This window comes from Carassius gibelio, chromosome B6, assembly GCF_023724105.1.
Source record: "Carassius gibelio isolate Cgi1373 ecotype wild population from Czech Republic chromosome B6, carGib1.2-hapl.c, whole genome shotgun sequence".
Lineage (NCBI taxonomy): Eukaryota > Metazoa > Chordata > Actinopteri > Cypriniformes > Cyprinidae > Carassius > Carassius gibelio.
In genome coordinates, this window is record NC_068401.1 from 25054553 (window position 1) to 25079759 (window position 25207).

Below are 25207 nucleotides of genomic sequence, written 5' to 3' on the forward strand. Positions count from 1 at the left end.
CAGGAATTGCTCTGTAAATTAAATTGAGAATATTACTAATGCATATATGCTATTTTAAATACTCACTGTAGTCTATGCCATAGACGTGACGTGTGTTAGTATGTGAAAATGTGAGGCATTTGATCTTGACATTGTTAGAATCTTGTCTTTTTTTGCATGTTAAACACCGTACATTTATTTTAAATTTGTATTTTGTACAAGAAAACAGGCCTTATTAATGAATTATAAGTATCCTATTGTAGTGTTCTCGGGAGATCGTGCTCATTGTTACATAGATGTGTGGCTTTACTGCACTGAAGCGGCAGTTTAAACCCAGAATTCAGCGAACGTCAATTAACTTTTGTCTGGTTAATAAATACCTTTAAAGACAATTTTCCTTGGCCATGATGTCAAATCAAACGAAAGAATGAAGGTAATTCAGATAACACAAATTTATTAAAACACAGAAGAACAACAAAGAACAAGAAAACGGGAACGACAATCAGACCGAAACGCGGGATTTACATACATATACCATGTTTAAATTTCGATGTTTCTGGCCAGAAATACCAACATGTTCACTTTGTCTGGTTTCAATAAGCTGCGAATTGGAGTAACTACACTCCCCGCTGTGCTGAAGACCCGCTCTGAAGGAGTACTGGTAGCACATATGCACAGTTCGTTTTCCACCAAGTCAGTGGGTCCTCTTCCCCATCGATGGCCATTTCCTGCAGGTAAATGGTCATTTCTGACTCGACCTTTTGCTCATCAGTGAGCTTGGCTGCAGCTGCTGTGGCTGCTCTCTTCGCAAGAAGGCTGCCTAAAGACCACTTTTTTTTCTTAGGCACGGTGGCGACGCCGGCATCTGGTTCCTCTACATCTTCTCCAGCATGTGAGGGACCTGGTGTTGGCCTTGGCAGCGACAGATCAATCTCTCTCACAGTCTCTTCCATTATTTCAGATTTTGTAGAATGAAGTTCTGGAGGTTTCATATGGTCCCCTCGGTACCTTGGGTCAAGCAGCGTTGCTTTACGCATCATCCTCTGGATGGTGTCATCACCATATCTGCCTTCCATCTGCTCCAGGATGACACGCTTCAGGTCGGCTGTCAGTTTGGAATCATCAACTGACTCCTCCAGCACACCTTCTAAATGGGCCAACATGGGCAGCAGTGAGGACACCGTTACGTAATTTTCTCCAGAGAGAATGTCCGTGAAGTCCGCTACTGGCTTCAGCGCGTTGTTCACAGATTCCAGAACAGTCATGTCTTGCCATGTCAGCTGGGGGAGTGGGCGGCGGCTTTTGTCTTGGGCAAACACACGTTTGATGGCTTGCTCCTGCTCCAGAATTCTCTCCACCATTTGCTGTTTTGAGCCCCATCGTGTTGCACAGCCCTGTCAGTAAAGACGCAGTAAATAATAAAATAAATAATAAATAATTTAAACGATCATGTTTTTTTTTGTTTTTTATATATATATATATATATATATATATATATATATATATATATATATATATATATATATATATATATATATATATATTGTTTTTTACATTTTTTAAATAGTTTTTAAATAATTTGTTCGTTGTTAGATAACGGTTTTAAAAAAATTACCGTGATCAGTGAGTGCTCAGGGAGTTTCATTTCCACTTGTGCTTTCTGCAGTTCACGTCGCCTTAGCCAGCTGTGCGAAAACGCAGTGTTGACTGCCCGGCAAACCCCGAAAGCTCGGTCTGTGCTGGCCCTCTGTTGCGCAAGCGAGTTGTTTATGGCCAGGTTCAAGTTGTGCCCAAAGCAACTTAACCATGGCCATTTCAACTGCCGGATGGCTGCAACAATATTCGCCCCATTGTCGGTAGTTATACAGGCAATTTGTTTCTCTTGTAGTTTCCAGTCATTTATTGCCTCGCGCAGTGCTTCTTCTAAATTATCTGCTGTATGGCTCTCGGGCATGAAACAAGTTTGTAAGCATTTGGACTGCAGTGTCCACTCTTTATTTATATAATGCGCTGTCACTGACATGTAGGGCATCATATTACAGCTGGACCACATGTCCGTTGTCAGGGCCAAATATTCTACATCACCCAGCTCTTTCATGATGTTACTTCTAACCTCGTTGAAAAGGTTTGGGATAGCCGTCTTTGAGAAATATTTCCGACCTGGCAGCTCATACTGTTTATCAAAGGTATGCAGCATGGCCTTGAAGGACGGCTTCTCTACTGTATTGAACGAAACCATTTCTTTGGCCAGGAAGCGAGTTACCGCATCTGTCAACTGCCTCCATCTGTCACTGTCGGTTTTATATTTAGTGCCTTTTGCAAAAGCCCCAGTTATCGTCTGCTGACCCTGGCTAGCTTTTTTGCTAGGTCCAGCACGTGCAGGCAAAGTGGCATATTCTGCTGGATGGCGAACACGCAAGTGGTCATGAAGATTGGTCGTCTGCCCATCTTTTGCGCGGATGACACATGAGCAGATCTTGCACACAGCTTCAGTCAGGTCCCTTGGCTGCCCTCTCTCATCAGGTCTAAATCCAAAAAAATGCCATATAGGCGAAGTAGTACCTTTTTTAGCAACCAATACCAACGCCATTGTATCAACTCTTTAAGTGGAAGGACGCTACTCCCCCCCCCCCCCCCCCTCACGTGAAACCTATTGGAAAGCCCGGATGACGAAATTATAGTTTTTAAGAAGAAAAAAAAATATTTATGTAAAAAGATATATTAAAAACATATTAAAAATTGCACAACTCTTCTTAAGTGTAGGACGCTACTTTTTCCCCCTTATGTGCAACCTATTGGAAATCGCGAATGAGTCATTAGTTGGGAAATAAAATAAATAAAGTAATAAAGTAAAATAACGAATAATAATTATATAATAACGAAAAATTAAAATCCCCCCCCCCCCCCTGACGATATCATCGTCCATCCCGATGTTTTACTGTAAACATCGTCAACTGCCAATTTAAGGGACATCGCCCAACCCTAAAGAAAACAAAAACTATTTGATAAACCTCCATCTGCTCAAAAAGAAGAGTGATAGGGCTTACTTTGTATGATCTCCTGCTGTGATGGACAGAAGCTCAGTATTCACAGTCAATGATATATGATAAAAAAAAACAGAGCACTGTATTCAAAAGCCTGACTCACTAACTCTTTCAACACATCTAAATTACTTCTGGAGTAACCTTGCAGTTTAGTAGTAGCTGAAGAACACAGCGTCTGATGGATGTATTATCTTTCGTTTCTCACTTTAATAGAGACAGATCAACAGCTGGGGCAAGATAAACTCAAGCCCACCACAGTGAAATATGAAAATATGCAGCCCTTTTTTCTTTCCATTCTTGGGGCTTATCTGAAAGCACCAGATGTGGCAGAGAAAATTAATTTATCTCTCAGAGTGGAAAAACAAACTGAAATATAATAGATACCGTTTCCATTCCAATTCTGCCGCTCTACATCACATGATACTATGAAACACAAAGTACAGCCAATAACATTAAAGGTTCGCTGAAACTACTAGTAAGTCCGAATTCTGCTTTAGCGTTTAGGAAATCTTGAACTGCTAAAAATGGCAAAAGGTGGAGCATTTGCCTGCTTATTTGAACCATGTGGTGGTCTCATCTTGCATTGCTAGTGCTGAACAAAGATTGAGAAAACACAACACACCCTATAAAAATTCTCAGCAGAAATGCAGGATTCAAAAATGTTATTTCTGTAACACATGGAGACACTGAGACCATTCATTAGAAGGAATATTTGTTATGGTCTTACCTTGAAGCATGCATCTGTAGGCAGATTCAGAAATGGCGTAGATATGAGGTGGCATTTCATGCCTCTTCTTGCCCCTGTACATCTCGATGATGTTCTCTGAGTATATGGGGAGGTTTTTGTATGGGTTTATGACCACACAGAAGAGTCCTGAGTATGTCTGCACAGACAAGAACAAACAAAAGGAGGAAAGAAAATTAACACTTAACTAGCGGTCAACCTGTATGGGTTTTCAAAAGAAGCTGGACAAACAAAATAAATATAGAATATACACATACATTTAATAACATTCAATTATGCAAACAAAACTTTAAAAACATTGAACAAGTGTGTTCATAACCAATCCCTGCATCTTGACATAAATTCCAACATTTTCAAATAAAAGAACCACAAATGCGATTAAACATATAATTGTAACTCTGTCTTATTTCTTGTGAAGCCATGCTTCTATCTCTGTTTTACTAGTTTAATGGTTCAACAGTAAATCTACAGTTTGTATAATCATTCAGGGATTTTTGAAACAGAATACTCTGTAGTAACTTGTGAAATATCCTAGAATTATAGTCCCCCCCCACCCCCCATTCATACAGTTAATCTTTTTCATTCTTGCACAGACTGACATGGTTCAGACTGCCAGCATTATAACTCCATCACTCCATCTCCAGCTGAGACGTGGTTGATTACACTGGGCACTACAATTAGAATTCACTGCACAGCAACATCAACTGCATCATCAGCTGCTGTTAGCTTTACAAAATAAAAGACAACAGGTTGACAAACAGACAATGACAAGAACTTATCAAGAGTTATACAATTAAAATTAATAAATTAAACGATTAAGGTATTCCATTTCAGATGTTTTTAGATATGAGTGATCTCTTAAAATAGAATAATTCAGAGTGTCACACTGTAGAACAGTAAATCTAAAAATAAAGATATGTTTAATGTGTCTAAAATTCTATCTTTAATTTTCAAGAAAATTCTCACAAATCATAAATCATCGTGTTTAACCATTATGATTGTTTTGATGGCCGATGCTGAGATCTTAAGGCTGCGTCAAACCTACAGCATAGCCTGACATGCACCTCTCCATAATGTCACAGCGCTGTGATTGGTCTGCTAGAACCCCTCTCCTCTCTTTTTTCTACTTCAATATATTTTAAATGTTACACTTACACCTTCTTATTTAAAACAAAACAAAGCAAAGAATAAGTCTTATTTATAATACAACATAGAATATACATCACTTAGTAGGGCTGTGATGATAAATCGATGCAGAATTAGTTTGTGGATGGATCCTGAGCTCTTCCGAATGGGTCGCGATTCTCTCTGAAATCGATTCTGAGCTTAGATTTTAACAGCAGATGTACTCTACTCTAGTTATAATCTGAACACTCAAATGCTCATGAAGAACAGTGCTTGTGTGTTCGGCTGAGTCTGTAATTTTACCTCTGCTCAGAATTCATTTATGATGCCAGATTAAATGTAAACAGCCCACTTGTCAACACCTTTTAAAATTTTATGAATGATTATTTTAGGCTTAAATTGTATGGATTTGGAAACATGCAGAGTATGGCTGTTTCTAAAGCATGCAGCACCATCTACTAGGGATGCACCGAAATTTTGGCCACCGAAATTTTTCGGCCGAAAATGGCCTTTTCGGTTTTCGGCCGATAGACTTTTATCACCGAAACAACACGGCCGAAATGTTGTGATGACGCAAACAGAAACCGCGACCTGCACGTGCACCTCTTATTCCTTTATTCGCAGCACTAAAACGTCTCCTAACAAAGAGATTAAGACGGACCACGAAGTAAAAACAAAGAAAAGTACAGTCTTATAGAGTCTGTTAGCACACGTCTCACTGAGATCTTTTCGAATCCTCTGCACTTCATCGCGAATGTGCTTGATCCGCGTTATAATGACCATTACTTGGATGCGGAAATAAGGCAGCGCGCACGAGAAATGATCCAGGCCGCGCTGGATGCGGAGAACCCGCGTGGAGACGGAGAAGCTCCAAGCGCAGGAGACAGATCAGAGCGCAGAAAAAAAGACTGGTCTCTGCACCAGATGAGGGTCATGCACCATCGTTGTCTGATATGTTCAGTGGAATTCTGCAAGAAAGGGCCTCAAATAATAATAATACGTTGGCTATTTTGTTCTTAGGCTACTATATACACTTACACACACACACACACACACACACACAAACATATATACATACATAATATCAGATTGTAGCCATATTTATGCTAGATTTTCTGCTAGATATCTGCTTTAATTTGATAAAAATGTTTATTTATGCCCTGGCCCTATTTAAATACACTCTTTCAAATATTTCTCAAATGTCGTAATTTTAGTAAAGTTAGTACACGGTCATAGCAATAAATGCAATGGTACTAATAATTGGCATAATTTCTTTCGGTGTTTCGGTTTCGGTTTTCGGCCTTGGTTTTCTCTTTTTCGGTTTTCGGTTTCGGCCAAGAATTTTCATTTCGGTGCATCCCTACCATCTACTGTTAAAAACTACGCTCAGAATCAACTCCAGAAATAATCGCGATGCATTCTGAAAATCTCAGAATCGATGCGGAATCATTTCTCGATTCGTGACATCGATTTATTTTCCCATCCTACCACTTAGTTTTCTGTGACAAACAATGGCTAGGTTTACCTGCAACCAAATAATCCATTTGTTATCGGATTTATGGCTCATTTGGACTGAAAATCCTTCATGTAAACACCTTAATTAATCTGATTGTGCTCGATTGGAATTAACATTTTGATCAGATTGAAGAGGGTGGTTTATTCCTTTTCTAATAAAATTGAGAGTGCATGTAAACACTCGATCGGAATGAATCCGAAACTGAAAGTACTGCGCATGTGCAATGACGCAGAAATAGTGTAATGACATGCAAAGCGAGTGGCTCTTCCTTTTGAATAAAGTGTTGAATAAATGCGTGTCCTGTCATTATAAAACTCTCCTTTCACTCAGCAACTGTGAAGTGGAGAAGGACAACCTCCCACCAGTTCTAGGTTTCTTTTGGATTCTCATTCACAGGCAACCTGTTTTGGTCAAAGGGAGGGGCATTTTTACTGCCTGATGAATAGGAGCAGCACGGCACAGCAGTTTATGTATAGTAATCCATAAATGCCCAAAATTATGCTGTTAAAAACAAATAAAGAAACATGTAGGAGAGTGTTTATTATGTTCAAACAGTGAGAAACTCTATATTTGTGCAGTGGGCGCATGTCAAAAAAGAGGGGGAAAAAATTCAGATTTGAAGCTTGTGACATATAAACATGCACATCAGCCCGATCCCTTTTTTAGCGTTCTTGTAAATAAAAATTTAAATAAATGATCTCTTCTTTAATTTACTTACCGCTGTTACGACTGATGCTTCTCTGATAAGCTTCTTATTCTTGGGCTTTTGCCTGACACTGTGGGTTACACCAGCAACATGCCCATGGAAACTGCAGACTAGTGGTTTACTAGGGGTGTGACGGTTAGTATATAACCGTGAGACCGACGGTTATAGTTGAACACCGTCATTAGAACTCTATAACCGCCAAAACCGTGTCACTAAAATATTTTTTACAAACATTTTTTATCAAAAATTATTTTCATTTTTTAGATAGGATCATCAGATGCGCAATATATCGGGAGACATGGTTTTTACCACTTAATGAAGTTTTGTAAATCGTCAGACATGAGATTTACCACTTCATTAAATTTTGCTTTGTAGAAAACCTTTCTTAAAAACGAATTTCGTTTTGAACAAATTTTATCTTAATTTTAATAGATGTTTCATCAACCAATTGCATGTATTTTAATAAATAAAAAGCAAATATAGCAGACAATGATAACCGTGACATGGAAGCACCAGCGCGCCGCGTTCACTTGCACTGCACTGTGAACTAGAGCGCATCTCATTGTAAATGAAACCCAGCGTAGGCCTATGCCTCATACATTAGCATTAAATATCTTTGCTGCATCCTTTCCAGAACAGACAATGGCTTTTTTTTTTTTTTTTTTTTTTTTTGCGGCTCGCATCAGCAAAGCATAGACGGCAAAACAATCAGAGGATGGCGGGCGGGTGCGGCTTTGAAATTTGCTCAAAAAACTTTGGCGCGGATGATGAGTTTTGTGACAGATCTCCTTTATAAACGGAGGTCTGAAATCTCTGCCCCTTTACCGATCAGAGCGCGCGCTATCTCCAAGATCAACCAATTGACTCTACGGCAGATCCACTAGCATGGTGGCGAGACAATATGAAACAAAATGAAACAGGCTATCCGCCCCCGTTTGTTTTTATATTTACTCAAATAATCTGAAATAATCTGAAACTTTATTGATTTGAAAAATAAAATCTGAACAGAAAAAGCATTTTTGTGTAAGCTATGCATACAAGATCTAACAGCCGAAGTTTGTGGCAAAAAAACAAGCAAAAAAAAATAAAATACACATTGCATATTCAAAGACTAGTTGAATGCCAACCTATATAGAAATATTAGAAAACTGGATCAGCTGACACAGATCATTAGAAAATGTTACATTTCAGCCAGTAATATTATTGGACATGGTAATGTATCGGTGGACTGCTACAAATAATGTAATAAGATAAAACTGTTGGTATTTTTTCAAGAAGGGACAATTAAAAGAAAAACTTGTCACATTGAGCGTATAGAACGAAACGGAATTAAGGTGTTTCTCCTGAGAAATGCTGGCGTGCTTTCACTGCGAGTGCAGCTGTCCTGCAGTGAGTCTGCACTTAATTACAGAAGACATTTACAAGATATTAACCCTGTCCTTCAAGCAGTTTCATATACGAGGCTATAACTGAGAGCTACCTATGTTTGTTTGAATGTTCCACCACTGCTGGGTGATCCAGACACCTGGTGAGGGGGCCAAGTCAGGGGAGAGCTAATCCCTGTCTGTCTGCTGAAAGGTCCTTCTATGAATAAACATATGGACCACAAAACCTTAAAAAGTCTTAAGTATCAATTTTTTTTAAATTGAGATTTATACATTATTTATACAAGCTCTATAAATAAACGTTCTATTGATGTATGGTTTATTAGGACTGGAAAATATTTGGCCGAGATACAACTATTTGAAAATCTGGAATCTGAGGGTGCAAAAAATCCAAATACTGGAGAAAAAAATAATCACCTTTAAAGTTGTCCAAATGAATTATTAGCAATGCATATTACTAATCAGAAATTAAGTTTTGATATATTTACAGTAGGAATTTTACAAAACATCTTCATGGAACATGATCTTTACTTAATATCCTAATGATTTTTTTGGCTATTGATAAATATATACCCCAGCGACTTAAAGGGTTAGTTCACCCAAATATTACAATTATGTCATTAATGACTCACCCTCATGTCGTCCCAAACCCGTGAGACCTACGTTCATCTTCAGGACAAAGTTTAAGATATTTTAGATTTTGTCGCAATCCCAATTCTACCCCTTAGCCCCTTAGCCCCCCGCGTTCACGTGAAGGCGTAGGGTGTCTCGATTCTCTTTTGGTTGGAGGGGTAGGGGGAAGGGGAAGGGCCAGATATCCCTTCAAACAAAGATTAACCCTTAGGGGACTAAGCCCTTTTTGGTCCGTTTTCTCTATTTTTACATTTCGGCTTATAAACCATATATAATGAGGATGGACCACCATGTATTTGGAACTTAATATAGAACAGTTTTTGAACAAAGAAAATATATTTTTTCAAACTCTTTGCTTGACAGAAATGTGTTATTGTTTAATCAAATGTGTAAAGAACAATTAAATAATTAACTTTTTAAAAAAACAGTCCTAGGCATGCCAGTGAGCAAAGAAAGGCCTCTCCAGGCCTTTCCAGTAATTGTTCCAGAGCTTGTTCTGCCGTAAATCTTTTACTGCTTGCCATTTTGATAAAACAATTCTGTAATAATGCTGTATCTCTCTCGAATTTATCTCTTTGTGCTCGCTAACACTCCGATCGCTTTCTGCTTTCTCCACGTGATGCTGATTCTCCGATCGCTCGAATTTAGCTCTTTGTGCTCGCTAATACTCCGATCGCTCTCTGTAACACTCCGATCGCTTTCTGCTTTCTCCACCCTGATGCTGATTCTCCGATCGCTCGAATTTAGCTCTTTGTGCTCGCTAATACTCCGATCGCTCTCTGTAACACTCCGATCGCTTTCTGCTTTCTCCACGTGATGCTGATTCTCCGATCGCTCGAATTTAGCTCTTTGTGCTCGCTAATACTCCGATCGCTCTCTGTAACACTCCGATCGCTTTCTGCTTTCTCCACCCTGATGCTGATTCTCTGAACGCTTATTGATTACATGTCTTTTACTATAGTCCAGCCAGCTTTTACAAGGCTACAGCAGAGCTACTACAGAGTCCTCTGAATGGCTAGAAGACATAACCTTCCTCTGATTGGGTTAGAAAAAGACTCCTCCCAGCGGCAATTTTTCCATTGGATGTTGTGTGTTGAATCTGCCTAGCACAATCGTTTTCATTGGCCTGTTTACGCAGTGGTATTGCGCAATAAGGGAAGTGTTTAATATACAAACCGGACACCGCTGTTTTCAGCGGAATCTGAGGAAGATGGCAAAAAAAAACGCATCTCTCTAGCATTAATAGTTTTTGAGATAACTACACATTTGTAAAAGTATGCCATTTTGGGCGGTACCGCCCAATCCGTCCACAGAGGGTTAATACAGAACGATAATTAAACGCTCTAATACACACTGCACATCAGTATGTGTGTGAATTGTAAGAGCTAGACGACTAACGCTGATGGCGTGTGACGTCATGGTAGTGTTGTCCCAATCCTTAGGGGAATATCTTCTCCCCTACCCCTTGGCACTCTGTTTTAAGGCACTCTGTTTTAAGGGCTAGGCGGAGGGGAAGGGGTATAACATAGAATTGGGATTGGGCCTCAGTCTGAGAGCTTTCTGTCCCTCCATTGAAGCTGTGTGAACGGTATACTGTCCATGTCCAGAAAGGTAATAAAATCATCATCAAAGTAGACAATGTGACATCAGGGGGTCAGTTAGAATTCGTTGACGTTTTGAAAATACATTTTGGTCCAAAAATAGCAAAAACTATGACTTTATATTCAGCATTGTCCTCTCTTCCGTTTCTGTTGTGAGCGCGTTCACTGCCGTTTAGTGATATCTAGTTCGCAAACGAATCACATGTAACTGGATCTTCTTGAACCAGTTCACCAAATCGAACTGAATAGTTTTAAACAGTTCGCATCTCCAATACACATTAATCCACAAATGACTTAAGCTGTTAACTTTTTTAACGTGGCTGACACTCCCTCAGAGTTAAAACAAACCAATATCCCGGAGTAATTCATTTACTCAAACAGTACACTGACTGAACTGCTGTAAAGAGAGGTCTTACGGGTTTGGAACGAAATGAGGGCGAGTCATTAATGACATAATTTTTTATATTTGGGTGAACAAACCCTTTAAGACTGGTTTTGTGGTCCAGGGTCACACATATGTATGGATGTGGAGGAGTGGGTGCACTGAGGACTGATTGATCTACATCTCACTCCCAACTCCCCACTAAATAAAGCCATCCTGCCAAACTAAAGATCTCAGGCAAGAACAATAGACGAGTGACTCTGGAGACTTGTGGCTGGAAAGTTGTTTCTCTCCAGTATCATTCTCAGTGTTTGTCAGGCTACATATGGAAGAAAACAGCTTCCCATCTGAGCAATGAACAAAGGCAATAATGAAAAATGTAACATGCTACACTGAATAACTATAAAGCACTGCGCCAGTTATGAGTCAATGCTCTGTGATGAAATCCCAAAGACTATCCAATAAATAATTTGCCAGTTTATGGTTATTTATCTTATTTATTTGTTGTTTATTTGTGGAGTATTCATCACCTTATGAAATTCCATATATCTGAAATCCATTTGATCAGTCATGACCTTAAACCAGCATAATTTGATAGAGCTTCTTAAGATTGACTTCTTGTTCAGGCAACCTAACCCACACACACACACACACACACACACACACGAGTTGATTTTGAGTGTCCCTGTTAGTCAACTGATCGTTCTGCATCTCTCATATTATGCAAGAAGCCTCTCATCACAACTTTATAATATCTGAGGATACTACCATGGTCGTATCACTCTTATGTTTTGAATTCTGATAACGGAGCAAAGCAAGCAACAACTATATATTCCAGTACATTTAATGTCCCAATGCAATGGAAATAGCGGCAGATCATTTCTTCTGTTTGTGACATACATCCGAGTTAAGCTAATTATTTAAATAGAAAAACAAATGTAAGGTGAGGACTTCAATTCAGCAGTTGTTGATTGGATCTGAATGAAAGTTTGCGATAGGAGCTGAGTTTAAGCAGAAGAAATTAATGAATAAGTTCAATATACAACACCAAAGAGAAAGAAGTCTGACATTTGGCTAAAAGATAAAGGTGTGGTATATGGTTGTGCCGATAGACGACAGTATCGTGTATCGAAGATAGCAGATGTCTCTGTTGATAGTCAAGGCGATATTAGACTCATTCTCCTATTAATGTATTAAGTTATAACAATAATAATTATTATTTTTATTGGGCGGCCTATTATAATTTGGCTATCAAACCGCCCAGCTATTTCACTTTAGCACCACTTGCGTACAAATGAGGATTAAACATGTAGCCTCTCTTGCTCCACCCATGCACCATAATACTGTGTATCGTCAATCTCACGGGCTGACGATATAATGCTAGTGTGGTATCACCTTTGATAAAAAAAACAAAAACGTTTTAAAAAAAGTTTTAAAACCAAAGAAAAAAAAAATCATTTTATGATATACCTGTATAGAACTGGAAAATATTTGTTTAAACATTCCCATAAAGAGAAATCAAGTCTAACGTGTCATCGCCCATCATGCTATTCAAGAACAGAGGGGCGTGGGAAGACAGAGATGAACGCAGTAACTCCACGGCTCTGCCCACACAGCAGATATAAGAGCACATAGCACACACCAGCCACACTCACAGGAAAGAATACACAACCTTTCAGTCGATATATAACATTATGCTTTCATTTTGTGGGCTATATTTCTTCAAACATAAACATTAGCTGACAATAATAAGGAAGCAGAGAAATTTGAGGAACGCAGGTGCTATCAACAATCAGTCTGACATCTTAACATCTCACAGATATTACAAGCCAGCTGTAGCTCAATGAAAACACAAAGGTCCTGTTATAAAACTTCAGGTTTTACTAGGCCAAGCATGGGCCTCTACAGCTAATTACTGTAGCCTATAAGATGGGAGCACAGCAACCACATGGAACAGAGGCTTAAATACCAAAAAAATGCAGGGAACTACCCTTACAATCGGTTTTCCACTAAGTGGGTATGGGAGAGTGGTCTGCTCTGCACTCTCTCATCATTGTGTAAAACGACAACAGCGCCTGCTTTCATAATGCCTGAAGTGCAGCCAATCGAGATGATCTCTGTTACCGACAACCTAGAAAAGCTTTCAGTGTTGGGAAATGAAAAGTTAAAGTGGATGAATTCCATCCAGTGTTTTAAAGGATGTAACTGGGTGGTAAATATCAACAGAAGTTTGAAGATAAGTGACCGCTCTCATTGAGATTTCACAATGACCTCATAACAGCTCCTTCACACTTGGGAAATGGAGAAAATGATGGGGGCTACACCTCCAAACAGCTTGCTTCACACGCTCTTTCTTTCTCTCTTGAATAATAAAAGTCCCCCGGTTTCTCTCTCGGAGTACAAGCTATAAAATGACTGAGCAAAAAAAAAAATGTACGAACTATGTACAGAATATACAATCTTTAAGTATATATAAAACTTTATGCACAGACTATGGGAAAAACATACAAACTAAGTGATACCCCAACATGAGAACGCTTAATATTATACCCTTTAAACATACTTTTAAGCATATAATTTCACTATATTTGTTTGGGGGAAAAAAATGCAGAAAATAAAAGTTGACTTTTCATCATCAGATCAATCAATGATCAAAATAACCATTATTTGCTGCTCTACCACCAACGCAAACCTGCAAAAACCAAGGTAGAAAAGTCTCCAATTTGAAAGCAAACGTATTATCATCACACTTACATATATGAGCCCAGAGTAGTAGCGATCTTTCAAGTTGTGTAAAACAGACGCTTCATTCAGGCAGGTGAGTTCTGCCATATCCTCCACTTTGCTGAACTTGGGCGGGTTCATCTTCTGGATGTCATCTTTGTTCACCAGGGCCTTCTTGCCATTTTCAGCCAGCTCAACGAGCACCTCCTCTCCACGTTCCTCACGGATGCTGGCCGCCTCGAACCCATGCCGTTCAGAAGGAACCCAAACCAGCTTCTTGGCTGTCCAGTCTGCCTGGGAAGCAGGGTTGTAGACCATGGCCCGATCCACAAAGAGGTACCTCTCAGGGTCCTCTTGCCCGCTCCGCTGCGCCATTTCCGGCATTAGGAACTAAAAAATAGGCCACCTGGAAAAAGAGTTAGAGGGAGTTATGTTAGTGATGGAAGAGCAGAGAGATTCACATTGAATTTATGCGATATGACACAGCCGTGGCATACACATATATAAGGGTAAAATATTTCATTGGTTTTACATGGATATAGCCAAGAACATTCAATTTACAAATACTATGCAGAATTGACTTCATCTATATTAAATGGTTACTCCACTATTAATAAATATTCGTCAAATACTGCAATTTTGTAGCATGCAGCTGAACAACATTCATAGTCTTGAATCAGCTGCATATAAAACATTGTCTGAAACGTTTACATATACTAGTTAATGTAAGTTTAATATGGATCACCACCTCCAGTGTCCTTTCACAGTCCCATTAACAAAAAAACAACAACAACCCAATAACAGCAAGGGGCCAGATGGTCTCGGTCTGCTCTGGCCTACAACTGGACTAAGAGTTACTGTAATTCTCACGGAGACAAAAAAAAAGAAGGCTAAAATAAGGCAAGGAGGGGAAAAAATGGGTCATGTCTGTTATTTCACAGATGAGAGCCATTATACATGTGATGAATCCCTGGTAACGTTAAACTAAAGCGGGACTCCAGGGCCGGATAGTCCTTCAAAAATTCATTCAATGATAAACCATTTCAAAAACACCCTTCTAACGGTCACGGTCTCAAAACAATAATTTAGAATTACCTACAAATATACCACATTAGTACGAAATAAACCAATAAACGAATACGAATAAAGCGACGAGTTGACCGTTAACTGAGAAAACAGGAGCTGAAGTTCGCGCCTGCAAACCGGGAGCTGCACGCGACTCCTCCTCATCCCATCTCCCGTTATATGGCCCGTGGCGAGGCGGCCAAACGTTTTATAGGTGTATTAGCCGACATATGGTGCTCGGGGCTGCCCAGAAGCAAAGGATTGTTCAATTTGGAAATGTATTTATCTTCTTAAAAGAACCGCAGTTACAAATTCGCTAACGTGGGCTAATCGTTAGCTCTCCTCGCTGCTTGAAAAGTAATGCGAAAAATAATCCGTTATACGGCAACGGGGGGGAAACGGGCCAAAATGATAAGACGCAGGAACTTACCACGGGCTGTCAGCGATGAGACCTACGTGCACGAAGAGATGAGTGAGTTGCTATCCAGCGCGTCCCGTTTTTATAATCCAGTTCTTTTGAAAGTCGGCCAAATATTCCCTTGTTTCGCCTCTTCGCGCTGATGCAGCCGTCTGTCCGCGGTCCTGAACTCCTCAACCGAACTCAGCATCGCGCGCCCTGCGCCCGCCTCTCCATCGCCCTTCGACCACGCCCACCGGCTCCCTAATGGAACGGGGATTGGATTGTAACGGGCCTTGATCACAAGCTATTGGTTTGTTAGCATTACACCCCACATTCCCACCCAAAACAAAAAGTGATTGTTCATGCAAGCTTTCTTCTGGATCCACAGAAAATCTACTTATCTTGACGTTAACAGCCTAATTTTCGAATCGATTCTTTTAAACGGTTCGTTTCAGAGAACTGATTTTAAACGATTCAGCAATTTACGTGATTGATTAAAAACGTATTCACCTGTCACCCTGGCATCCCATTTTACATACTCGCTTTTTTTTAGGTTATTTATTTTATTTAGTCTGTATCTGTTTCATATGTGTGGGGATAAAACTAAACTAATAAAATCAAGCTGTAACGTTAGATATATTTCGAATACATTGAAACTTGTTCCGCATGTTGTCGTTCCGGAATCGGAACTTGTTCAGAATCACTGAAAAGATCCGACTCCTGTGATTCGTTGAAAAAAAAATCCTAAGGTAAATTATTAAATGGATAAAAAAAAATCCCCTACTAAAATTGTGTTGTTAACAAATTTCATTGATAGCTGTCTTTTCACAGGTAAGTGGTTGCGGAATTAGACATTTTAGCTATTACTAGATTTAAGTATTGTCGTGGATGTTTGTGTCTGGTCTTTGGACTTTATCGATTTTAATAACATATTTCAGTCTCTCTAGGAAACTGAAAAGCTTGGATCACGCATCTGAATGAATTTCAACAGGACTTTGATCGTCTGGGCCGCACAGCGCCCTCTGTTGTCATATATAAAAAGAAACCCTACTTTTCCATCCAAAGGTTCAAAGTTCTGCCTACTGGAGATAGGAATAAAGCGGGAGACATATAATTATCTGGTTTATAAATAGTACATCGACACAAAACGTTCAAAAAGTTTGTCATTTTCTCAGAGCTATTACAAATACTTCGAGCTTCTAACATAGAACTCAAATTAAACAACCCTAGTACACAAACTATACAAAAGCTTTGCACAAAGTGTGTGCATTTGTACAATTAATGATGACAGTCTTAAAGAAAATATATTCAAACGTATGTTTTATTTCATTAGTTGTAAAATAGTCCCATATGATGGTTCGTACTACAAAAACAAGATTGTGTCAAATCCAAACCTCCATGCTCCTTTGCCACATAAAACCTTTACAGTCTGGAAACAGAACAAAAGTCACAGTAGCCAACATTTCAAAAGATGTATTAAACCAGTCTCAGGTAATAGAACTGGTCCAAAAAACGCTCTAGAGCCACTTTCCATCACCTCTCTTGAAATAACTGCACTGACTGGATTGTAAAATGACACTGGGAAAGCTTCTCAATCCAGTCCGAGCCTAATTTTGATCTGTAGATTCAGTCAAACAGACACTCTATTGCTTATAGAAGATAAAGTGACAATATATTGGCTCTTGGCAAGTGGAAGCTATAACCTTTTTTTATTGGGTTGAAGTAGCTTTAGTGTATCTTGGACCAGAACTTTAACCAAATCCCTAATAAATCAGTTTCTAATATTAACTTCAATTATTACAACTTAAAGTTTGTTTGGAAAATTTCCCTGCATCAACAAAAGATAACAGGACATAAAAATGTGGAGAGAGAAAAAAAATGGGCAGGAATAAAGTATGACCAATACATTCCCTAATGTCATCTTCAAATGTGACATGTGAAAGGGATGGCAGTTGAAGAAAGAGACTTAATTTTTCCCTTTTTGGAAATGCTATAGCATCACAGCAATGGAGTGCTTAGGAATTCTACACACTGAATTCCAATCCTAGTCACGAAATTCTCCACAAATGTGTTCTTAATCTTAATTGTACAAAACTACTTCTCATATAAGGGAGATATTTTACTTTAGAACCCTGAGAAATAGCTGCAAATCGAATTAGTTTCCACTTAATCTAATGTAACACAGTTTCAAATGAAGCTTTGGGCCGAATAAAGCATTTCAAACAGTCACCAGTACAAGTTGTGAAAAACGCAACTCTACAAAAGAACTGCGAAGCTTTTTTAATTACATTTTGAAAAGGCATTGCGTTCCAGTTGAAATGTAAATCGAGTGCTTCAAAAGAGTTAATAGAATCATTATGAAAGTACAAATTTGTTGCACTCGCTCAGAAGTCCAAATCTAAATGACATTTCTCCATGACGGGGAGGCTTTAAACACAGGCTTTAACAGTGACTCTTGATCAGATCTGATGAGGATAAACAGTAGGGCGAGTGTGAAATGTTGTCGTTTCGGGGGAGTCTTCTCTATTTAGCTGCAACTTCATTCTCAGCTGGTTGGCCTGTAGCGGTCTCTGCAGTTTTGGAGGCCTAAAACAAAAGAGATCAGAAAGACACATGAATGAAGATGACTGACTGATGGTATTCAATTCTACAAAATAACCAGATTTCCACAACAGTTTAAAAAGCTCAAATGCACCCATAAAAACCTGTCATTCCTCTATCTGAATTTGATCTGTCTTAAGCCATAGAACCTGCATGCCATATTCCATTATCTCAAGCCATTTAATAGTGATGTGGGAAAATTTCTATTGAACCTAGTTTCTTACAGGAGTGCAAATGGTGTGTCCAGAAATTGAGCTTAAAGCTTCTTTCTACTCGTTTCATTCTAATGAACTTCTCATTTTGGGTTTTGTTTGGGAACAGCATGAGGATTGTTTCTTCTTAAAGCAAAGGCCTCACCTTCTTTTTCTTCTTCTTCTGTGCCTTGCGACTTGCAGAACTCTGGATCAGAGACTGAAAATGACAGAAGAACCCAAAACATCATGCTAGGAAAACCCCTCATTTATGGTACATTTTAATAGAATCAATGGGTCTTTACAATCAATACCTTTAGTTCAGGATCTTGAACATCATATTCAGACTTGTAAAGTTCTGCCTCAAGTGGTCCACTGGTGATTTTCAAGGGCCCATTGGCCATCAGCAGCACTGTGAACTTAAACTGAGCCACAAATTCACCTAAAGACAGATACAGGTGGAAAGAGAGGTTTCCCAGGTAAAGAAAGAGGTCAAAGCAGGAAGAAATGCCGCGAAGATAATATAACTGACCTTCTTTCTCATTCAGCACACTAAAAGGCTGCAGGAGCTCATGTTTGGCACACTCCACAACTCCCAAACGAGCCTTTCCTTCATCCTCAAACGCCCTGCAGGACACAAAGTCTACTGTTTACCGAAATCTAAACCATACATTTATCCACCAAGTTTCAAAGTCATTGTCCTAGCATTCTCATCTCTCACACATCCATCAAAAAAAAAAAAAAAAAATCACATCCTTTGGGTCCAAATGTACCGTATTTTCCGGACTATAAGGTGCACTGGATTATAAGGTGCACCTTCAATGAATGGCCTATTTTAGAACTGTTTTCATATATAGGGCGCACCAGATTATAAGGCGCACTGTCATTTTTTAAGAAAATTAAAGGCTTTTAAGTGCACCGTATAGTGCGGAAAAATACGGTACCGTATTTTCTGGACTATAAGTCGCTCTTTTTTTTCATAGTTTGGCTGGTCCTGTGACTTATAGTCAGGTGCGACTTATTTATAAAAATTAATTTGACATGAACCTAGGGAAATGAACCAAGAGAAAACGTTACCATCTACAGCCGCAAGAGGGCGCTCTATGTTGCCAGAGATGCTGCTCAGTTCTCCTGTAGCCTACACCGAGCAGCATAGAGCGCCATCTTGCGGCTGTAGACGGTAATGTTTTCTCTTGGTTCTTGGTTCTAAATAAATGCGACTTATAGTCCAGTGCAACTTATGTTTTTTTCATCATCGTGATGTATTTTTGGGCTGATGTGACTTATACTCAGGTGCGACTTATAGTGCGAAAAATACGGTACATTAAAAACACCTGCTACATTCATCGAAGAACAGATGCACTTCTTGATTTAGCCCATTAGAAACCAAACAAATTGGAGGATCGTGCTGCTGCCCACCTAAGAGTGAAGGGCATAGCGTCAAAGCGCCTCTCCACCTCGCTGAAGAACATTCTTGAGGTCTTCATTTTCAGCCCATACTGCTTACTGGGGTCCCGTTTGTAGATGGTTGTCCTCTGGCCGCCATCTCTTGCCTATTGGTGAAATCATTCAGGTTAAATGTCCATTTGTCTCTACAGTATACAATCAAATCTATTTCATTACAAATATGCTGAACACATTTAAAATGACTTGCCTTTCCCTCTCCTGTGCTGATCAGCACATCCACGGCATAAACTTCATGAACTTCAAACTCTGCCTTCTCGTGGTCCTTCCTGTAATGAGACAAACAGTGGAGATTGTTGTGCTTGCCCCTGAAAATCTCTCTCCTGATTGTTATTCTGTTTGTGATTGCTTGCACCTTAAAGGGACAATAAGTAACTTTTTAGGTATTTTATTATCTAAAATCAATATTTTTATTCATAAATATGCCCTCAATGGTGTACAAATACCTATGCCAATGTTTAAACTAATCATCGTAAATGAAGAATTTATTATCTTTATATACATGGGACGGGTAGGTTGACGGAGGCTTCCATGTAGTTCCGCCATCTTGCAAAACTATAATAGCAGAGAGGGACAAAAAGTACTAAGCCAACGCGTTTCCACAACGCGTTTTCGGTCAGAGCCAGAAACGCAGGTGCAGAGCAGTGAGAGGCGCTTGAAACTGCTCCGGCAAGTTTAAAAGTCTGGATTGCATTCTTATTATGGACCATACATATGCCGCGCCACAGGAGAAGAAAACATCGTCGCCAAAACAGTCAAAAATAGAACGTAAAAGGAAACGTGACCGTAGATTACAGAAAACAAGAGTTAATGTCGGGGAAGCTTTTTCTAGGTGGAAAGAGCTAATGCTTGATAAAGATTTCAAAAGACACGCTGAAGTGGCCAGTTTTCTTCTCGACAGGTAAGTCAGTGTTACAATCTATATTACAATATTTTTTTTATATCTAACAATGCATATAATTCAGAAAATATAACGAATAAATTAGACATAACTACTAATTACAATATTTCATGTTTTCCACAGTCAGTAATTCATACTGTAACATTCGTTTGTTAGTTGTCATGTTGCAGTTTGTTTGAAATAACACACCTGTTCACCTGAAGGAAAACTCGACGAAGTGCTATTAGAAGACATCCTATCAAAGCTTTTTGGTACATATCGCCTACCGTAGATGCAACGCGCATTTGAAAAAGCGAGGCGCTGGAGAGCAAAATTAGTTTGAATGCAAAATACAATTTCACCACTAGATGGGAGTAATTCCTACTTAGTGTCCCTTTAAGTCAAAAGAATCCACCCAAATCTTAGAGAAAAGAAGCCATTTTTAATAATACTAAAATACTAAATCCCACTTTAACTGCAAATATTGTACCTGGGCTCAGAGGTGTCATAAAAATGTGCTTGCTTGGATAGGGATGTTTGAGAACATTGAGAAATTCAATGTTCAGGTTTGTTTTATACCTTTGTTGATCTGTAGGGTTCTGGATAATGGTCTTTTCTCCATCAATAACATGCTGCTTCAGTTGATGGGACAGCATACCTGTCCAAGACCAAAAGAGAAGAACTGTCAATAATGGCCCGTTGGCACCTGCATGTGCTTTGGGTTGTTTGTCTTTGATGTTTTATGTGATGAAATACAATTAAAGGGTTGGTTCATAACTCAAACGAAACACGTTTGAGCTTCAGTTTATCATATCTGATGTTCTTCATGTATGCGTGTAGTTGATCAATGTTTATGTGCGAATCGGTTCACTCAGATGAAATCACTTGATTCATATGGATTACTCTTTAAAATCTCTATGAATTTCTTAATGCATGAAAGCTTTGGTTCCAAGGACTTTCAAAGTAGGGAGAGAAATCTCTCAGGTTTCATTAAAAATAACTTTTTTGTACTTCAAAAATACACAATGATTCACATGATGATTTTTTTGGATGAGCTGTCCCTTTAAAGCAAATATCAGATATCAAGCTAGTCCCATTTTTGTAGAAATAATGAGTTTTCATTCCCAGTTTTGCTGAGTAATGGGTTTACTAACCACCACACCTTCAAACTCCACAATACTCTCTGGATGGATAATGTTTTAATTGCGGTCGGGCTTTCCCAAATGATATAACAGCCATAACTCACCCTCAATCGGATGGCACTTGAATGACTGAGCAATCTTATTCCAGGCCTCTGTTACTTGAGTGTTCTTCAAAGGTTAATAGGGCAGAGAAAAAAAAGACAAAACACCTTGATATAAGACAGTTTTTTAGATTTCTGTGCAATCTTGTATTGAGGTGATTTCCACTCATATTCTCATAGATGTTTAAAATAGTCAACCTTAACTATTAGCCTCTTTAATTATGAAGTATGTACTAACCTGGTTGCCGGGTTTGACGAGACGCAAAGCTGCTTCCGCACACAGGTGTGCTGCTTTGATGACATCAGCCTTCCTTCCTGTCACAGGTGCTTCCTGAAAGAAATTCAAATCACAAAATGACAGAATACATGTACATTCAGCCGGAAAGTCACTAGTTTTGTGTCGGGGTTTATTGTTGCAATTAGTGTGATGCTAGAGGAAGCGCAGAAACAGTGGGGAAGAAAAGCATATACAGTATATGCACACGAACCTTAGTAGCTCCAATAACAAAGCTATGGGCCACGTTGGAGATGAAGCCGTCGACATGTACCCCTAAATCACTGTTGAGAGAGAAGAGAAATTCAGGAGGGTAACCTGAGAACAAGGCAAATAAACAGCAAGACTTCGAGCACCTTCAAATAAATACAATAAAAATGAATCAAAGTACCAGACCATAAAGATGTCTTGCTATAATAGGAAATACATTGACATGGACAATTACAGGTTCTATAAGAGATTCCAGGACACTTTTTAATTGCAGAGTCAACATTAAAAACACGTATTAAGTGTAATATTAACGTGCAAAGTTGCATGTGTGGATCACATAAAAACAAGTGAACAAGCAGGAAGACACGATCGGAAGAGCAGAGAACACTGCAGACAAGATGAGCTGAGGAAGAGGAAAGAGAGTGACTTGAGGAAAAGGAGAGGAAGGAAAAGACATGGGGAGGTCAGACAGACGCAGACGAACTGAGAGGGGAGTTTGCCTACATTTTGACCAAATCTCCATCTTTCAGCGTGTAGTCGGGGTCGCTCTTCAGGGGAGAGAAGTGGCAGACACAGTTATTGACTGACACACTGGTGGGGAACGCAATGCCTGCAAGAAAGGACAACCACCAATCCTCAACAAAAAGACCTTCTGCATAAAGTGTGAGGAGACAGTGATATCAAACGAGGCCTGCAGATTTCTCTGGAGGATCTATTACTATTTCATCTATTCTAAATGGGCTCAATTTAAAGCCACAAGCATTTAGCCACGTCTCCATCTCTTGTCTCACCTTTCTTCATGTCTTTCTCTTTCTTAAAGACCTTCCCAGTCTCTGCCATGATGAAAGCATCTCCTTTCACACAGAGGCTGAGAACTGACACTCCTGGTTTGGCTGCATCGATGACGACCCTCAGCGCCTCTAAAAAGAAAAGAACAAGAAGAATATTTATGATTAAAAAAAAAAAAAATGTTTAACTGTCTGTTGTCTATAGGGTTTGATGTTAGGCTCACAAAGATGTCACTTTCAAACCAAGCAGCTTTCTGTTGGTTAGAATGGTGAATGTGTTCCAGCTTTCCAGCTTCCAGATCACATGGATTGATACTGAAATGACTGGACTTGGCCTGTGAAAATCTGCAATGTGGCGGCACCTTCAAGATGTTATTCAGAAAACTGAACGGAGTCATATGCTCACTAAATGAAAGTCTAACGAATCCCTGTCCTAGTCATCTAAATAAAAAGTTCAGAAATCAGAACACAGCGAGATAAATGCTAAACTTCTTCACATCACGTGTTTACCACCTCCAGCATTCGCATACATTTGAACAGAAGCGAAGAGAGTGAATAATGCAGTGTGAGACGCAGTTAGAAACCATAATGGTTCAAGATGTAATATAAACACCTCTTAACACCAAATTTTAGTGCAAACTTTGGTGCATTTTTTTTTCAATTAGGGTCCTGAAAGAGAACCAGTTGAGAATCAGATAACATATACAAATAACGGATGCTTGAGCATATATGAGGGAAGAAACTTCTCATTTGAAACCAATGTAGTCTCAACAATGAAGTCTGAAACATTTGTACATAACTTGGAATCACTGGAGCTCAAAGAGTATTGCACGACCATTCAAATTCACGGTGCAAAAAAGAAAAAAAAAAGAATCTGGACTGATAATGTCAAAATCCCTGTCAGCATCACCTCACCAACTGAAGTTCACTACCTGTGAGAGCAACGCTGATAAATGGGATTTGTAAGCTCTCAAGTCACTGTTCTGCCACAGCAAGGCAGTAGTGGACATATTCATCCAGACAGCTCACTAATAACCCATGCCTTTGAGGACTAACCTCTACCAGCTGGCAATGCAAGAGCCACAAGTGTACAACTGACATGCACTGAGGGCTAATGCTAGCTAGCATTAGCTCTAGAATGAGTCCCTCCTCGGTTCTGTAGAACTGCAAAAAAGTGTACAGGATTTATAAACATGTACAAGAGGAACAACTATGCATTTGAAGGAGGTCTCAATCTGCTGCATGCTATGTAGGTCGGAGCGCAGGGGTCTCGTGTGCCGAGCCGCTCATCGCGTCCTAACACATGGCATGCGCGAGAAAGCAGCGTGGAGGCCCGTGTCACCGACTCTACACCTCCAGCACTAAAACGTCAAACTCACGGTTGGCGATGTCACCGCCCATCTTGTACTTGGTCACGACCAAGTCCTCGGCGATGGTCTGCTCTTGCTGCTCGTCGTCGGACATCGTTGCACCGGCTTCCGAAGCGTCTCTCTGGGTGTATGATGACGATGAGCGGACAGCAGAAATCAGTCACGCTACCACCAGGCGGCTCGCCGACCGTCCAGCTCCGCCCACGGACTCCACGCACAACGTAGCCACGCCCACTACGCGGCCGCATCAAAGATGTCGTCATATACGATGGCGCCAAAACCTGGGCACACAGTAGTCAAACGTTTCAAAGCAGCTTCACTAGTAATACACAGGAAAATAACTTTAATTACAAATGAATATAGTGTTATTATCTATCTCAAATTATGTTCAGGATTTTGTTGTATGTGACCCTGGACCACAAAACTAGTCAAATGGAACTTTTTTTTAAAGGCAAAGCTGAATAAATAAGCTTTGCATTGATTGATGCTTTGTTGGGATAGGACAATATTTGGCTGAGATACAACTACTTGACAATCTGAAATCTGAGGGTGCAAAAAAAAAAAAAAACAGTTTAAATACTGAGAAAATCGCCTTTAAACTTGGCCAAGTGAAGTTCTTAGCAATGCATATTACTAATCAAAAATTACGTTTTGATAGATTTACGGTAGGAAAATTACAAAATATCTTAAATGAAAATGATTTTTGGCGTAAATGAAAAATCGAAGTTGACCCATATAAATATACCCGTGCTAATTATGACTGGTCCAGGTTCACAGTAAATTGCAAGTAAGTTTTTAGGCGCTTCTCTTTTTCAATTGCTTAAAAAGATTGAAATGACTTCACATGTTTTTAAAATGCCACAAAAACAATATTACATATT

General features: G+C 39.4%; 3 protein-coding genes across 5 annotated transcripts in view; all 3 read right to left on the reverse strand.

Annotated features, from left to right (window-relative positions):
• The window catches only part of LOC127960237 (myosin-10), a 59137-nt gene extending 43621 nt beyond the window's left edge, over positions 1-15516 (reverse strand). For 2 of the 3 annotated variants that reach the window (XM_052559861.1, XM_052559859.1), the window contains exons 1-3: positions 15336-15515; positions 13871-14246; positions 3751-3907 (exon numbers count right to left, since the gene is read on the reverse strand). In XM_052559861.1, the coding sequence (XP_052415821.1) occupies positions 3751-3907; positions 13871-14224 (511 nt within the window). In that variant the 5' untranslated portion in view covers positions 14225-14246; positions 15336-15515. Of the gene's footprint in view, positions 1-3750; positions 3908-13870; positions 14247-15335 lie in introns of all 3 variants that reach the window. The other variant, XM_052559860.1, reaches the window with a different exon arrangement.
• LOC127960240 (E3 SUMO-protein ligase ZBED1) lies at positions 417-2591 on the reverse strand. Its single transcript, XM_052559865.1, has 2 exons — positions 1595-2591; positions 417-1373 (listed from the first exon to the last, which is right to left on the reverse strand). Exons 1-2 carry the CDS (start codon positions 2567-2569, stop codon positions 597-599), a joined length of 1752 nt encoding a protein of 583 aa, XP_052415825.1. The 5' UTR covers positions 2570-2591; the 3' UTR covers positions 417-596.
• A 1092-nt stretch (positions 15517-16608) lies between the features above and the next one.
• Positions 16609-24562, reverse strand: LOC127959919 (proliferation-associated protein 2G4-like). The gene is made up of 13 exons (XM_052559353.1): positions 24336-24562; positions 22960-23088; positions 22673-22778; positions 22173-22242; positions 21923-22015; positions 21688-21751; positions 21021-21099; positions 19752-19830; positions 19517-19650; positions 18630-18724; positions 18412-18539; positions 18264-18317; positions 16609-17891 (listed from the first exon to the last, which is right to left on the reverse strand). The coding sequence occupies exons 1-13, from the start codon at positions 24418-24420 to the stop codon at positions 17829-17831; spliced, it is 1179 nt and encodes a 392-aa protein (XP_052415313.1). The 5' UTR covers positions 24421-24562; the 3' UTR covers positions 16609-17828.
• Positions 24563-25207: the final 645 nt, after the last annotated feature.

Bases quoted from the DNA above. Each gene is read 5' to 3' on its own strand.
- LOC127959919 (XM_052559353.1), bottom strand. From the start codon at position 24,420: ATGTCCGACGACGAGCAGCAAGAGCAGACCATCGCCGAGGACTTGGTC. The intron at 18,540-18,629 runs GTCAGTTATATT...ATCTGTCTTTAG, and splicing joins TGTGCTGAATGAGAAAGAAG to GTGAATTTGTGGCTCAGTTT. The intron at 17,892-18,263 runs GTGAGGCCTTTG...CTTTTGTTTTAG, and splicing joins AGAAGAAGAAGAAAAAGAAG to GCCTCCAAAACTGCAGAGAC.
- LOC127960240 (XM_052559865.1), bottom strand. From the start codon at position 2,569: ATGGCGTTGGTATTGGTTGCTAAAAAAGGTACTACTTCGCCTATATGG. The intron at 1,374-1,594 runs GTAATTTTTTTA...CTTTACTGACAG, and splicing joins CTGAGCACTCACTGATCACG to GGCTGTGCAACACGATGGGG.